The sequence below is a fragment of the Phoxinus phoxinus genome (genome assembly GCF_949152265.1).
Source record: "Phoxinus phoxinus genome assembly, chromosome: 2".
Classification (NCBI taxonomy): domain Eukaryota; kingdom Metazoa; phylum Chordata; class Actinopteri; order Cypriniformes; family Leuciscidae; genus Phoxinus; species Phoxinus phoxinus.
In genome coordinates, this window is record NC_136877.1 from 47,692,057 (window position 1) to 47,708,317 (window position 16,261).

At 37.6% G+C, this 16,261-nt stretch overlaps 4 protein-coding genes across 13 annotated transcripts in view; 2 read left to right on the forward strand and 2 right to left on the reverse strand.

The window, feature by feature from the left end:
• mettl3 (methyltransferase like 3) lies at positions 1-13,474 on the reverse strand. 8 transcript variants are annotated; one of them, XM_079638812.1, is made up of 12 exons: positions 13,280-13,474; positions 9,302-9,423; positions 8,753-8,943; positions 6,951-7,406; positions 6,691-6,866; positions 4,406-4,619; positions 3,281-3,468; positions 2,366-2,404; positions 2,164-2,272; positions 1,247-1,312; positions 365-477; positions 1-225 (listed from the first exon to the last, which is right to left on the reverse strand). In XM_079638812.1, the coding sequence occupies exons 2-12, from the start codon at positions 9,402-9,404 to the stop codon at positions 114-116; spliced, it is 1,767 nt and encodes a 588-aa protein (XP_079494938.1). In that variant the 5' UTR covers positions 9,405-9,423; positions 13,280-13,474; the 3' UTR covers positions 1-113. The 8 variants fall into 8 exon arrangements, with proteins under 8 accessions (XP_079494938.1, XP_079494943.1, XP_079494942.1 ...); XM_079638817.1 differs by having other exon boundaries at positions 8,753-8,940; positions 13,280-13,450; XM_079638816.1 differs by lacking the exon at positions 13,280-13,474 and adding an exon at positions 10,271-10,375 and having other exon boundaries at positions 8,753-8,940; positions 9,302-9,417.
• Positions 1-16,261, forward strand: part of tm4sf5 (transmembrane 4 L six family member 5) — a 367,250-nt gene that overhangs the window by 24,688 nt on the left and 326,301 nt on the right. The gene's annotated exons all lie outside the window — the stretch shown is intronic.
• On the forward strand, positions 9,739-12,705 carry pop7 (POP7 homolog, ribonuclease P/MRP subunit). The gene is made up of 2 exons (XM_079638999.1): positions 9,739-9,893; positions 10,964-12,705. Exon 2 carries the CDS (start codon positions 10,973-10,975, stop codon positions 11,417-11,419), a length of 447 nt encoding a protein of 148 aa, XP_079495125.1. The 5' UTR covers positions 9,739-9,893; positions 10,964-10,972; the 3' UTR covers positions 11,420-12,705.
• Positions 12,829-16,261, reverse strand: part of epoa (erythropoietin a) — a 26,240-nt gene continuing 22,807 nt past the window's right edge. The window contains exon 6 of one of the 2 annotated variants that reach the window (XM_079638983.1): positions 12,829-14,297. In XM_079638983.1, the coding sequence (XP_079495109.1) occupies positions 14,145-14,297 (153 nt within the window). In that variant the 3' untranslated portion in view covers positions 12,829-14,144. The remainder of the gene's footprint in view (positions 14,298-16,261) is intronic. The other variant, XM_079638982.1, reaches the window with a different exon arrangement.

Below are 16,261 nucleotides of genomic sequence, written 5' to 3' on the forward strand. Positions count from 1 at the left end.
TGTGGTTCAGCATTTTTATTGAAAAAAGCAAAGTGGTACAAAAGTCTGTTCCTTTCAGTCTTGAATCCTGTGGCCGAGTTCATCCAGCAGCTGTACATTCACGAGTCCTGTCCTCACATGTTTTTAGGTTTGCAAATGACTCCGTCAGGGTAGCGCTTTTTAAAACGCGCCACTACTTCAGGGTCTAAAAGGTGAATGCCGTCCAACTGATTACCAAGAGTTACCCTGGAAAACAAAACGGGGAACGAATGAGAAAGACAACAAGTGAGTTAATAAGGAAGACAACTGCACATCTGATAACAATCTGTAACTTTGTCTCATAAGTGATTTGGAAATCAAGAAAGCTCTCGAATGTCTGACTCACCAGTTGGGCTGCACATTGTGTGGTCTGCCAAACAGTTCGATCTTTCTTGTGCCCGGAGACAAACGCTCAATCATTCCATAGATTTCATCTGGTTTATGACTTGTGGAGCGGACCTTTTGTGTAGACAGAGGAAATAGATCATTTAGTGTACTTATCATAACAGACTTTCAAAGTGCCCCTAATATGCTTTTTCAAATATTACCTTTCATGCAGTGAGTAATATTGCATTATAACAAATAAAGTTATTGTCTCCTAAATTAAAGAATTGATTCTGAACTGTTGAAACGAGTCGTCGGTAATTCCAGTCTCACGTCCCGTTACAAACCTACGTAACAATGTAATACATTTGCATAAAGCCAGTCTATGGTCTTCATTGGCTGCCTGTGAACAATGTCTGTGACTCTCAAACACTGTAGTTGTATCTGAGACTGGAAGAGTTTGGTTCGTGTCGTTCATGTCGAGAAGACGCTGTTTTCAGCGCTGAGAATCCACTGATGCACTTCAGAAGAACGAGGACTCGCGCTGGAATAGATGAATAGACTGAAAAACCGACGCCATCGTTATTGTTCGGATATTCAGATATGATAATGGGTGTTTCGTTTCTGACATGCGCTGTAAGCGGTCGGCCAATCACAACAGACTGGACCGTCTGACCAATCAGAGCAGAGTAGACTTTCGGAAAGAAGGGATTCAGAGAGACTGAATCTTTGAGACATTAGGTGATGTGTAATGTATTTATTATGAGAAAAGTGTTTTTTGACCTTGGATGCATGTAAACCTATTGTAGGAGACTCTAAAACAAAATTAGGAACCTTTAAAATTGCATAACAGGGGCAGTTTATATTCATCACTGCTTTATTAGTAATATTGGTTATGACTGACCTCTGCCACTATAACATCACAGTCAAGACCTCTGTTAAAACCTTGTGGGTTTCCTTTTACTCCCACCTGAACAAACAAACAGAGAGAGAGAGAGAATATGTAAGGGTTAATATATATCCAACTTGCCATTATGATCACTGAAATAAACCCCCAACAGTGAGATCAGGATTCTTTCACTGTGATACGTTATGAAATTCTGTTTTTGTACGGCATGGAAATTGAAAAAAAATGAAAAAAATTAGATGGCAGGAAAAATGAATGCTTTCTTTGCAAGCGAATGCAAAAGTTTTGCAAGCGAGAGTAAAGTTTCTCATGGGAACATAAAACTGTGGCGAGTGAACGCAAAAGCATTGAAATATATTTTTTCCTCCCATCTCATATTTTTTCCATCGCCATGTCCCTTTAAGGGCTCTATAGTTTTGAGTTACTCCAAAGAGCCGTGTAATAATATCTGAACACTGTCAGATTGAATAAAATAATAACTTCATTCTTCTACACTACCGTTCAAAACTTTGGGGTCAGTAAGATAAAAAGAAAAAAGAAAAAAGAAAAGATACATTAAATTGCGTCAAAGACTAACATTGCATTTGCAAAAACACCACTGTTTTCAGCATCGATAATAATCAGAAATGTTCCTCGAGCAGCAAATCATCATATCAGAATGATTTCTGAAGGATCATGTGACACTGAAGCCTGGAGTAATGATGCTGAAAATTCAGCTTTGATCACAGGAATAAATTACATTTCAAAATATATCAAATTTTAATAAAATTTCACAATATTACTGTTTTTACTGTGTTTTTGATCAAATAAATGTGAGCATAACGGAGTCCTTTCAGAAACATTTTACCGACCTAAAAAAAAAAATCTTCCTGACCCCAAACATGTTGAACTGTAGTGTATATTCTCACACGTACCAAGCAATGCTCTTTGCCGTGATTCAGCCAATGTCCAGTCCTTCCAGTACGAATGATCCTCTGAAGCTGGTTAGTCTTCACCCAGATAATCTCATCCACACGCTCATAGCTGATGGAGCGACAGAAACAGATTAAAAGATTTCCTTTACTGATTAGTTCCCTTTAAAGAGATTTACATTTTTCCACATGTAGAATCACATACCCCCATAAGCTCAGACACTCTCTGCCCAGCTCCATAGCTCTGTGAAGACAGAAAATTAACTATTGTTGACCTGCATTTGGATCGTTGCCAAGCATTACATCACCTCCTTTCAAACTGTTCAGATCATTTATTCATACATAACACACATTAAGCTCTTTTAATAAACGTTTTAAGAAATTGCTTATCATGTCTTAGATGCTAATCAGGGTATAGTCATTATATTGTTTTAAATTGTTTGTTGTACAGGTGATATCGTGCAAAAGTTCATTTATTTCAATAATTCAACTTAAACAGTGAAACTAATATATTATATAGACTCATTACATGCAAAGTGAGATATTTCAAGCCTTTATTTGTTATAATTTTGATGATTATGGCTTACAGATTATGAAAACCCCAAATTCAAAATTAGAATATTGTGATAAGCTGTGAGTCATAATCATCAAAATTATAACAAAAAAGGCTTGAAATATCTCACTTTGCATGTAATGAGTCTATATAATATATTAGTTTCACCTTTTAAGTTGAATTACTGAAATAAATGAACTTTTGCACCATATTCAAATTCTTTGAGTTTCACCTGTATATTGTATTATTTGTTTTTCTTGTCTTTTACTCTGTTAGCACGTTGGGTGTGAGAAAAGCGCATTAAAAAATAAAATGTCTTATTATTATTATTATTATTAACTCCTCTTATGGCATGCATACAATAATGGAAAATGTATTTAGACACAGGTTTAATCAAGTGTGCAGAGCTGTTGAATATGTAACTCTGATATATCAAATTCATCTATGCTCTGATCTCTACTTTTTATATTCAGGTTTACCTCTATTTAGTGACGCGAAATGATTTGATTACACCGAGATATGAGTGTCTGGAGAAGCTTTGTGTGCCCGGTCCCCCAGAGCCCCTACCTTCCTGTCACCCAGAGGAAGAGGAAACCGTCGTCCTGCAGAATCGGAATGTTGAGTTTCCTCATCTCGTCGTCTGTGAGCGTTCCGTAGGGAAGCTCCATGTGAATGTCCCACGGCGGGTCGGCCATCACCACTGCAAACTTCCCCAGGATGGACACATCCAGATAACGGATGTCACAGCAAATCCACTGGGATAAGGTCAGAGGGCATGTATCTGTTATACACTACCGCTCAGAAGTTTGAGGTTGGTACGATTTTTTTAATGCTTTTGAAAGTCTGAAAGTCAAAACTACAGTAATATTATAAAACATTATTACAATGGAAAATACATTTCTATTTTAATATATTTTGAAATATAATTTAATCCTGTGATGCAAAGCATCATCATTACTGCAGTCTTCAGTGTCACATGATCCTTCAGAAATCTTTCCAATATGGTGATTTGCTGCTTACGAAACTTTTCTGATTATTATCAATGTTGAATCCAACAGTTGTGCTGATTACATTTTTTGTGTAAATGTTTTAACAGAGTAAATATTTTTTTTAGGATTCATTGTTAAATAGACCCCAAACCTTTGAATGTTAGTCTAAACTACTTTTCAAAGATTTGGGGTCAGTAAGATTAAATTATTATTATTTTTTATTTTATTCAGCAAGGATACATTACATTTATCAAAAGTGAGAGTTAAGTTTTCTATTTCAAATAAATGCTGTTCTTTATTACTTTCTATTAATCAAAAATTTCTCAGTTTTCAACATTGATAATAATGAAAATTCAGCTTTGATCACAGAAATAAATTATTTAAAAAAAAATATATATATATGGTTATTTTAAACTGTCCTTACTGTATTTTACTAAAATAAACGCAGCCTGAGCATAAAATACTTCTTTCAAAAACATTAAATTATTACATAATCTTACCGACCACAAATTTTTTAACTGTAGTGTGTCTTAAAATAAAAATGCAGTTTTAACCATTGAAATCAAAATGCGGATAAGAGCCAATGTGCAATAGAAGAGGCTTCGAAAGCAATTACAGATTAGAAACACATCAAGAGACTAAGCCTAATTTTATATTACTATATATTGGTGTTGGTGATTTTCAGCTATTACAGATACTGTACCTGTGAAGGAAACAGCTTGCCAACGTTGCTGTCTTCCTCGGTGGAGTGCAGGCCGAGCTCAGCGGCCCCAGCTTGCAGGACCAGGGCATCACCCTCGGCCTCAGCAGGACTGTCAATCTCATAGTGCACATATTTACAAGTGTCCATGTGGAAACACGTATTCAGGAAGGAGCAGTCGCCCAGGCTCTCGTCTGTGTGTTTGTTGATGATTCGCCTAGGAAAGTCACATTATAATGAGCAGGGCTTTTACAGGTTTAAGGGGTCACCCTAAAATGAAAAGTCATCATTTACTCGTGTTGTTCTAATGCAGTATGTCTTTTTTATTTTTCAGACCACAAAAGGAGACATTTTTAAACATTTCCTGCTCAAACTTGTCCATATATACGCAATTAAATACAGAAACGCTCTGCAAATAATCAACAAGCACGTCTCCGCCAGGTTAGTCACTTGTTGTGAGTATTTGCAGCGTTTCTGTATTTAATTGCGTTGTATTTTTGCAGCACATGTGTTGTCAAACTGTTGAACGTGTTTTCTTCATTTGCTGGTGTTTTTTCTATTCACATGCGTTTTCTTCAGTTGAACTCTCTCGGCCACTGTAGGATTTTCATTAAATGGTAAATAGACTGCATTTATATAGCGCTTTAACAGACCCATGGCCACCAAAGCGCTTTACATATTGCCTCACATTCACCCATTCATTCACCGACGGTGTAAAATTAAACAGTACATAACATTTCGGTTTGTTTTTCACCAAACCTCATCGTAAACTTGGAATATATGGCATTTGTCACATTAGACCATTCTGAGATACTTTTGCGTCTCTTCTTAAAAGTTTGATGCTGGTTGCTATTCACTGCCATTATATAGACGAGAGGGACTTTTTTTATTTGTATTCTCCGTTTGTGGTCCGAAAAAGAAATAATGTAATACGGCATTAGAACAAAACCAGGGTGAGTTAACAGTGACCTAATTTTCATTTTAGGTTGAACTAACCCTTTCTAAAGACCATGTAAATACTTTTTAATTGAATAAACGGAAGGGAACACAATGTCAATATGTTATCTAAATGTAAATGTCTTGGGAGAAACACATTGAGATGTATTAGCAACACTTCAGACTTTGTAAAAAACAACTTACAACAGATACTATTCAATTAATTTTTATTAAAAAAGTAGCTTGAATTGCTCTGCTTCCAACCACTAGAATATGGAAATACATTTTATATGATACTATTACCAGAGATACAAAATTACATAAAATAAGTCTTGTTTTCTGTGAAATTGATCAAAATGGAGTGAGTTCATTATGTTTAATATTAATAATTATGATTACTATTATCTCTAAATTTATTCTTTTCATTTATATAAAATGTATGTGGTGTGTTTTTTGTTTTTTACATTTATGCATTTAGCAGACGCTGCTATCCAAAGTGACTTACAACACAAGTGATTTGTCAAAGAGCAACAATAATAGTAATATACAATGCCAGGTTTATTAGACAACTAGATTAGGAAGCAAGCTAGAGAAGAGGAGAAATGCAGAGAAGAAACATCATTTGTGTGAGTGTGTGCATTGTTATTTATTAATGTTTAAAGGGGTGGTTGATTATTATTTCACTTTTCTAACTTTAGTTAGTGTGTAATGTTACTGTTTGATCATAAACAACATCTGCAAAGTTACAATACTCAAAGTTCAAAGCAAAGGGAAATATTTTCTTTTAAAGAAATCGTTTTTTAAGGACTACAACAAACGGCTGGTGTAGGGACTACAACACATTCCTCCCGGGTTAGTGACATCACCAACCCAAAAATTTACATAAACCCGGCCGCGGGAACACGATTTATAGATGATCAAGACAGAATATGCTAATCAATGACTAGAAGATAACTACACATCATCTACATAAATTCACCAACTAACCATTCAGAAATGTTGTCACTTTTTATTGAGTCTCCATCTTTCTGACACATTTAACAGAAAAGGCTAAACGTTTTTTAACTTTTTAGTGCATGTGTGTGTGTGGTAAAAGGACAGGAGCTGTTGAAACCCCGCCCCTCTGAGCCACGAGCAGCAGCTCATTTGCATTTAAAGGAACAGACACAAAAATGGTGCGTTTTTGCTCACCTTCGAAAAGTGACAACTTTAACATGCTATATAAAAATTTCTGTGGGGTATTTTGAGCTAAAACTTCACATACACACTCTGGGGACATCAGAGATTTATTTTACATCTTGTGAAAAGGGCATTATACAACACCCTTTAATAATGTGTGAGTGTGAACTGACCTGAAGTGCAACTTGGTGCAGGGCTGTGGCGTGTCCCCCGACTGCACACACTCTTCTTTAGTCCCGTAATCGCAGAACTCCTGCACTTGAGCTCTGCCTCGCGAGCGAAACTTCTCCACAATCGACTGTTCCTTCGCTGAACTGGTGTTCAAAAGCTCTAGGATCTCTTGGCTCACCTGACGCACAAGCATGCATACATAAGACTCCACATACATACAAATAGTCAAAGCTTGAGTGATTTGCTACTTAGGTATTTATGCCTTTTTGCTTTGCTGTTCCTTAGTGGACTGCTGGCTCAGTAGACTCTCGATCTCCATGTCCAGGTGAGAAGCTTGCACTTTATTGCTCCGCCCTTTTTTCTCAGGTCCGCCCCCCCCGACCCCAGAGGATCCGGTTAGCAGGGAGTTTAAGGCAGTAGCCATTGAGATAGAGGATTTCTTGGGAGGGGAAGGTGGAGGTTGAAGCAAAGGGGAGGAGCCTGGGGCTCTTTTTTGATGAATGATGTCATCTCCTTTTCTTTTAACGCCGGTTCTTTGCGGCTGGGCTCCGCTGCCAATCATAGCCCATAGTTTGGTGTGGTCGACAGAAGTGACGAGGGTGGACGGGGAAGAGGATGAGGAGGCAGCGATGGATGGCTGACGAACTTCGATTAGCTCTTGAGCAGAAAATTTGAGGAGGAGACTTTGGATGCAGGCATGGGTAACTGCAGACTCAGACTGAGTACATAAGGAAGAGTGAGAGGGAAGAATTAAAGAAAAACACAGGTCCAGTTTACACCTGGTAGTGTGAGCTCTGGTCGATCGGATCACAAGTGGACGACGCTAAATGCAGGTGTAAACGGGGTCTAAAACTTTTTGAGCTTGTCCACTTTCAACCACTTCTAGAGGGAGTCGAAAACACATTCGACTGGATTGCTTTCATAGTGTAAACGCTCATGTGGTCGAATGTGTTCAAACAGCCACAAAAGACCGTCTTTTCTCCGTCTACTGACCTAATGAGTAACATCATGGGAAGCGGCTAGACAGACGGGATTTAAACTTTGTCGGCTGAATACCCAAGTTTGGTTTGAAGTTGAAAAACGTATCAAGCATAATGTTCTCAAACCATTTCTGATTTCTAACACACACACTCACAGCGTTCGGCTGGTCTTGCGGATAACACAACACAACACAACACAACATAACATGTCAAGCTGTCAAATTCAGGACAGTGGATCTTTATCTCATACTAAAATAACTAAAATAGGTAATTTTTTATATTTATTTTAGGTCTGGTCAAGTAAAATATGAATATATAGGTGACACTGGAAAAATTAGAATATGGTGCAAAAGTTCATTTATTTCAGTAATTCAACTTAAAAGGTGAAAGTAATATATTATATAGACTCATTACATGCAAAGTGAGATATTTCAAGCCTTTATTTCTTATAATTTTGATGATTATGGCTTACAGCTTATGAAAACTTTTCACAATATTCTAATTTTGAATTTGGGGTTTTCATAAGCTGTAAGCCATAATCATCAAAATTATAACAAATAAAGGCTTGAAATATCTCACTTTGCATGTAATGAGTCTATATAATACATTAGTTTCACCTTTTAAGTTTACTTGTCAGAGCAGAAACTAAAGCTGATGCTCTCTGTGTATTTTTCCGTCGTCTCCGGATGTGATCATATGTAAATTGCGTGAGCTTATTTTGTCCATTAGAGGAAAAGATCTAAAAAAACACATACATTTACTGCCCATTGACCCTCCCCTCGAAGAAATCAGGACAGAAGTGGTTGAAAGTGAACAAAAGAGACGGATTAAACGTGTATGTCTTCGTCGTCTACTTGTGATCCGATCGACAAAAACGCATCTTAATACCAGGTGTAAACAGGGCCATAGAAACACAATTACACAGATATGAGTGTGTCTGGAGTTCTCTCAATAACTCTATTTATGTTTCTCATAATCAATATACTTCACAGTTTTGACAACTTTACTATTTTTCTAAAATGTGGAAAATAGTAATAGCAGGTGTGTGACTGGTAGAGTACAAAAGCACGTTCACAGCTCTTACAGTGTTTAGTTGGTTGGTGATTGCTAGGGAATCAGTAGGCAGAGAAAGACTCAGTTCGGACAGGTATCCCAGCAGTCTCTTCTCTAGTTCTGGATCGGGAGGCTGTTCATCTTCCACCTGTGGAGGACTCTGGAGAGCCGGTCCGGGACTGTCGCTCCTCGCAGATCCACCCTCAACACCTCCGACCTCTGCTAAAACAAAAACAAGAACTAAATGTTAGGAAATGCATACAGTAGGTGGCACCATATACTCACTAATTCACTTACTGCAAAAATAATGGTGAAAACCTGGTCCATTCTTTCTTTGACACACATTCAAATTCTCAACATGTTTTTTTAACATCACTTCTGTTCTGACATAATCCTGTGTGTACTCAATATTCAGCACTTAAAGGCAAGCAAATAAAGCTGATTGAATCAGCATCAACGTGGTAACTCTCATCACATTTCTGGGTAGTTATATTTTATTAACAAGTAAATCAAATACCACTTAAGACACAGTTAATCGTTTTGCAGATCTCATAGCATGTAAAGAAGTTAGTCAACACACCAGTGCCCATCTGAGTTGGGTCTTTTCTTCTCCTCTGCAGCCTCTCTCGCAGGGAATCCAGCTGCTTTTTGTGCGCCTGGATGTGACTCCATGTGTCCGACATGGTTGAAATGAAACTAACCCTAGATAAACAGTGAATTAAAAAGATCTTACAAACGAAACAGATTTCATTGAGTTTAGTTTACGTCTAGTAATCCAACGCTGACTGCACTAGTCATACACACTACGCGGATGAACTGGATGAACTTCAAAATAAAAGACACTCACAGCGCAATATTCCCCTTTTAGTAATGATTAGTTTCATAATGGTACGGAGACAAATATAACCTGTTTTATACACGTTTATTTTACTTTATATTAATTTACAACTATACAGTATACGGAATAAGCAAATATATAATTTTCAAAAAGAGGCTAGTATTATGTAAACAAACAGAACGGCTTTAAGTATCAGTTCCTGTGAGAAGCCGAAAGGACTTCCGGTAACGTTACATGAGGAGAGAAGACAGACCTACCGAAACGAAGATTAGTTTATTTACCAGCTATTTGGCGTGGAGCTGAAGAAGAAAAAAACAAGCTCTTCTAATTCAAGGTACGATTCATAATAAAAAAAAAAAAAAATGACTATATGAATGTATGTAGCATATCGATTAATCCGCAATGATACAAACATACACTCAAAACATACAGAGCGAACAGTGTATAGATTCACAAACGAAAGACTCGTTTGAGTCGGCTCGTTTTCAGTGAGTCTGTAACATGCAGCGCGACGAGCCGAGTCCGATTCCCAAATGAATTATTCATACGTGTCGGTTCTTTTTAATGAATCAAAACCGTACTGCGCGAAATAAGGGCTGCGTCCGAAATCGCATACTTGAGTAGGTACTTATTTTGAATAAGTAATAACTTCAGGACCGCTAAAACAATTATGTTCTATCTATGTAGTATATGAATGTAATCTGGACGTACTACATTCGCCATTGTCATTATTATGTGACCTCCCAGCATCAGTTCCCTTACTTCACTGTCATTCACTAATCTCCACCTGTGGCCTCATGGTATAGTAAAGTCTCCATCGTATGCACACTTCAGAATCTCACCAGAAGTAGTTGATCATCTGGGTGCTTTTTGTCTCCTCTTTTATGAGTACTGTGAATTTGGACATACTTTTGTCACATACTGTGTTAAGTATGCGATTTTTGGATGCAGCTGTGTAGTACATCATGGATTTGCATTTTAGTTTGTTTAGTTAAAATAAAAAAACACATGAATTTATTTATATCTGAATTTGGAATAGCATTTTCCCTTATTTCAAATCTCGCACAGAGTGGGTCGAGTAGGACCGGGTGAATTTGGTGCCGTGACCCGGATGGGAGTGAGGTTTAGGGGGGTGAGCGTAACGGACATAGGCCAGTATGAGCTGTGTGTGTGAAACCTCATTCCCCTGATCTCAAGAGGCGCGCTAGCGACCTACATTAGCGGCTGCGGTCTTTAGCTACCTTGTTAGCACGCCCACCTCCCACGCTGGTTCGAGTCCCGCTCGAGTTCAACAGGTTACACAATGCCAATATGCACACAAATGTCTTCTTTGTCCCTTTGTGAAGAATTCACCATTAAACAATGATTAACACATCTGATTCTCTGTGTACATCGCTTTTCCAGTGATTTGTCATGGCCGAGCCACGCAGCCCAGTGTCCGCTTCTGTACCCCACAATCCGATGGTGCTGCCCACCCCTGAGGGCTCGTCTCTTGAGATGGACCCGATGGAGTACACCCTCCGCAAGCGTCTGCCTCGCAAATTACCCAAACGACGGAACGACGTCTACGTCAACATGAAAACAGACTTCAAGGCCCAGCTGGCGAGATGTCAGAAACTTCTAGACACTCATAGGGAAATCTGCATCCACGGTCTGGGACTGGCTATCAACCGGGCCATTAACATCGCCCTACAGCTTCAGACGTCCAGCCAGGGTGCGCTGCAACTGGCCGCCAACACATCCACCGTAGAGCTCATCGACGACCTGGAGCCCGAGGATCCAGATGAAGCTGGAGAGCCTCTTACACGCACCCGTAATAACTCGGCCATCCACATCAAGGTGTTTTATCCCAACCCGTAGAGCCAGGATAAGTATCAGCTATCAACACAATAAATGGGATCTTCAAAGACTTCATAAACATTAATGTAAAGTTTGTGGTGTGCTTTAAAGGCGTTGTCTGTTTTATTTGGTACGTGTTTTGGTCTGGTTCAGACTGAAGCTAAAACTATTAAGCCTTGCATTTGAGTTTGAATATGAACTTTATTGCTTTGGTGTACCAAGAAGTAATGTGCGATTGTGCCATTTCATGTTTCCCCTTTCAGAACCAGTTTATGTATTTATTTTTGTGTGTATACTAATGACCATGCAGCAGTTGTGCTGGCAAGTAAAAATACATTGTTGGACCTTCCTGCCTTCATTATACCTACTTTTATCAAAGATAAAGTCATGTGCTCCTTTCTGCAAATTTTTTAAAATATATATCTATGAAAAAGTCCAGTCGGGATTCTGGTCCCATAATAGCAAAGCAACTGCACTCGTTAAATTAATGACTTGCTTCTAGCTTCTTACCAAGGCTGCATCTCACTTGATCTTAGTGCTGTGTTTGACATTATACACCAAGACGTACTCTTAGATCGATTAGTGTTATCATTTTGTTTATTTCAATGGAGAATTATCCAAGTTAACATCATGGCGTGCCACAAGGTTCTGTTTTAGGCCCTCTGCTTTTTTCAATATACACTCTTGGTAATATTATTAGAAAACATGGAATTATTTTCCACTATGCCGATGATCACGATCAGATGAAATCTCTAAATTATGTGTTAAAGATATAAAATACTGGATGACCAGTAATTTTCTTCTATTAAATTCGGATAAGACTGAAGTATTACTTATTGGACCAAAACCCTGTACAGACTAGAGCATCTTCATCCTCTACAGTTGAAGAACTGGGTGTTATATTAGACAGCAACTTGTCTTTTGATAATCATATTTCAAATGTTACAAAAACAGCCACCTTTCACCTCAGAAACATTGCTAAGCTATGGCACGTTATCGGTTTCTGATGCAGAAAAGCTAGTTCCTGGCAAATTTTCGATATATTGTAATCATTACGATCACAACTTGTAATAATTGCTTTAATGAGCTCATTGTTTCTGCTTAAATGAATACATGATGATAGTTAACTGCATGATTTGTATTATCTTATTAACTGTACATATGGACATTACGTTGACAGTCACCTCTGATAACAAATGACTCTAAATTGTAATGTAGAAACATGCATTTTCCAGTAAAGCTGCTTTGAAATATGTATTGTGAAAAGTGTTATACAAATAAATTTGAATTGAATACAAGGATTCCTGACAGCTGTTGGCTGACCAGTTATAGATTAGGTCTTCTTTCAAAGAGTATTACTGGATCAAAGTGTTCGTCCAGCCATTCATGACGTGAAATTTTGGTGTTAAGGCGAAAAGAATGATACAAACCGTGTTCAAAAATATTTAGTGGTGTGACTAAATTCCTTCAGAGGAAACAACATGACAAAAATGCAATACTTATACTCCAGTTATGGCTTAGGCATAATGTATGCCTATATTCACTCTATCATAGCTATAAAAAAAAGTACTTGCATTCATATCAAATTCACCTTGGAAATTCATGTATTTACAGAATGGTGAGCAGTGTATTCTCAGCTTCATAAGACGAAAAGAAACTCTCCTCGTTTTTAGCTATGAATAATACTTTGTATTTGAATACCAAATAACATTGTGATGAAAGAACCACACAACAGCAAAATAACAGGAAAAAACAACTACAAACATACTTTGTTGCACCCAGACAGTGACTGACTGACAGATGTAAAAAAACAACAACAGGCTATTTATGAAAAACACAAACAAGTTAAACAGAAAAAGAGAAACAAAATGTCAACCTTACGATCATTTCCCAAAGGAAAGTATGCAGCGTTGAGCGTGAAGTGGAAGTAATCTAGGATGTTCGTCATACACTAATCAATATTTTTCCTGGCACCATCGTTATCTGTACAAGGCCGCGCTCATCGGCGTAATTCAGACATGAGCAAACGCAGAGCCTCATCAGCTCTCTCACGAAAGCTTTCAATTCCCCCGACACAAGCAGCAATCTCGTCCTTCTTCCTGTTCACCCCAACTGACCCGTAAGAACTCAGCATTACAACCTTCCTCCCCTGACATTTAAAACATTCCCTGCAGCATTCTCAAAAAGTCACACACACACACACACACACACACACATATACACGGAAATGAATATAAAACCTACAGTGCATAATTAATATTGATAAATAGTCTTCTCTATCAACAGTTCATCGTTTGGAGGTGCTTGAGGCCATGGTGGATGGAGGAAGAGAGGTTTTCTCTTGTATAGCTTCAGAGAAGAACCTGCAAAAGCCAGTGATTCCAGCTCTAGGAAATATATATAATCTATATAAATAATGACAATTTCATAAGCAGTACAAAACACTTTTAAAGAGTCCCAGATAACCCTTCCCAGTCGAGCTGGGAAAGTTGCATCAGTCATATGGGGAAAGAGGAGTGATTTCTTGCAGTTTTATGATGCCTTCTGGTTGATTTTTGCCGGGTAACGCAGATGGGTTTGCAAAGCATTCTGGGGGATGTATTCTTTTCCCTTTGTGAGTAAATCTTTCAAAGTGCTACAACTCCCAGTCATTCAAACTTCGCCGACATATCCTTTGTAATAGTCCATATCCTGCCTCCTGATATGAGGAGCTTCAATTAGTTTGACTCTTGGTCTGAATTGTGTATCAGCTGACACCTTGATGGCAGACAGGTGCACTGGCCAGCAGAAGACGCACTTTTCCCCGCAGGAAGTTGACGTGGATCTGAAACAGCTCTGAGACTGAGGATGCTTTCTGCGTCTCCTTGTCTTCTCCACCACTGGTTGGAGGTACATATTCCTGAGAGACAGAGAGAAATCAAAGTATAAAGTGTAACTCAAATCAGGGTTATTATCAGGTGCTAAAACTATTAAAGCATTTCTGTTCATTGAAATTAAGCTGAAATAAAAAAATATATAAATAATAGTTGGAAAAACTTGGATTAAACAAAATGTTGCCTTTAAGGGAGTCCTGTTATGCTTTTATAAATGTTCAACTTTCTTCAGTGTGTAATGTTGCCGTTTGAGGATAAAAAAGGCCAAAAGCACAAAGTCCCTCCAGCTGGAGTTATTCTCTTTATCAGTGTCACTGTTTCTGAACTCACTAAAAAAGCCTCCATTGTAGTCTTGAGTTTTCTTTCAGGAACAAACACGTCACAAAATTCCTCATTAGATAATGCCCGCCCAAGGCATACGCAGAATAAAGGGACGAGGCCGGGTTGAGTTAGTTAGTAGCGCGCTGAAACTGGCGGTGGGACTTCCTAAACACGTTTGAAGAGCTTGACCAACAACACACTGGTCCAACTGACCAATCAGAGCACACTGCACTTTTCAGAAGGAGGGGCTTCATAGAAACAGGAACTAAACAGAGCGTTACTGACAGACTGGAAAAAGAGGAGCTGCAACAATGGAGAATATGTGAAAAACAAGGTGTTTTTAAAGATTTAAGCAACGAAAACCTCTTCTAATAGAGTCCAGAAACAAAATCAAGACGTTGTAAAAGGGTATAATAGGTCCTCTTTAAGTTGAAGCACTAAAAGTATTAACTGGAAATAAAAAAAAAAACTAAAACTAAACTAAACAACTAATTAAAATTTGCATAAAAAGTAAAATTCAAAAAATTAATAAACCTATAATAAAATTAAAATAACAATGACTCAAATATTCTGTGACAGTTTTACATTTTAGACACACAAATTCAAGATTTTAAATTTTTTTCTGTATTCACTGTAAGAAAAAAGAAAATCTGTAGAAAAACGTAAAAGGTACTGGTAATTTTCTGCCAGAATATTTATCATTAAGTTGATGTACATTTATTTACCCATAAAACACACAAAAAAACTAAAAAATATATATCTGGAAAAATTCCTTCATATAAAGACAGTATATTGGACCCTATTTTTACAGACTTTTTAAGAGTATAGTCCCATAGTTGCTGCTTGTTTTTATGTAACACTATGACACAATCAAAGTGACGAACATGCTCTCTTCCTGAAGCTGACATAAGTGTGTAGTACACTGCACTTGATTAGCATAACATCCATTGTCCTGTTCCTGTAGCTTGAGTAGTAGAGCATGACGCAAGCAATCAATGCCAAGGTCATGGGGTTTGATTCCCAGGGAACAGACAAGCTGATGAAATGGAGATGTAATATATGCATATTGAATCAAATGTATAGCTTGAATGGACTGTACAGTGTGTTGCTTTGGAAAAAAGTATCTGCCAAATGCAAATTCAGTTTTAAGTGTATTATCCTAACCGTTACATTAACGAAGAATGTAATTTCCAAAACTAACGCTACCGTTCAAATGTTTTGGGGTCAGTAAGACTTGTTTTTATTTTTTAAAGATTTATTTTTTGGCGTTTTTGCCTTTTTTTTTATTAGGATAGGACAATAGCAGAGGTGGGAGAGAGAGAGGGAGGGATCGGGAAAGGTCCACGAGCCGGGACTCGAACTCGGGTTGCCCGAATCACAACGGCGCTACATGTGTTTTGTTGTTTTGAAAGAAATTAATACTTTAATTCAGCAAGAACATATTCATTTGATCAAAAGATGTAAAATATTTCAATATTTCAAACAAGTGTTGTTCTTTTGAACTTTGTTAACCAAAGAAGCTTGTTTTCACAAAAACATTAAGCACCACAACATTGATAATTGATAAAACTGGAGTAATAATGCTGAAAATTCAGCTTTGATCACAGGAATAAATGATATTTTCAAATATATTAAAATAGAAAACAGTTATTTTAAATTGTAATAACCC

What these genes read in the sequence shown, in the direction of transcription:
- pop7 (XM_079638999.1), top strand. Translation starts at nt 10,973, where the DNA reads ATGGCCGAGCCACGCAGCCCAGTGTCCGCTTCTGTACCCCACAATCCG.
- mettl3 (XM_079638816.1), bottom strand. An exon ending in TCACCAACCAACTAAACACT is followed by an intron (nt 7,407 to 8,752) that starts GTAAGAGCTGTG and finishes TTATGTACTCAG; the next exon opens with TCTGAGTCTGCAGTTACCCA. An exon ending in CACAATGTGCAGCCCAACTG is followed by an intron (nt 226 to 364) that starts GTGAGTCAGACA and finishes TTTGTTTTCCAG; the next exon opens with GGTAACTCTTGGTAATCAGT.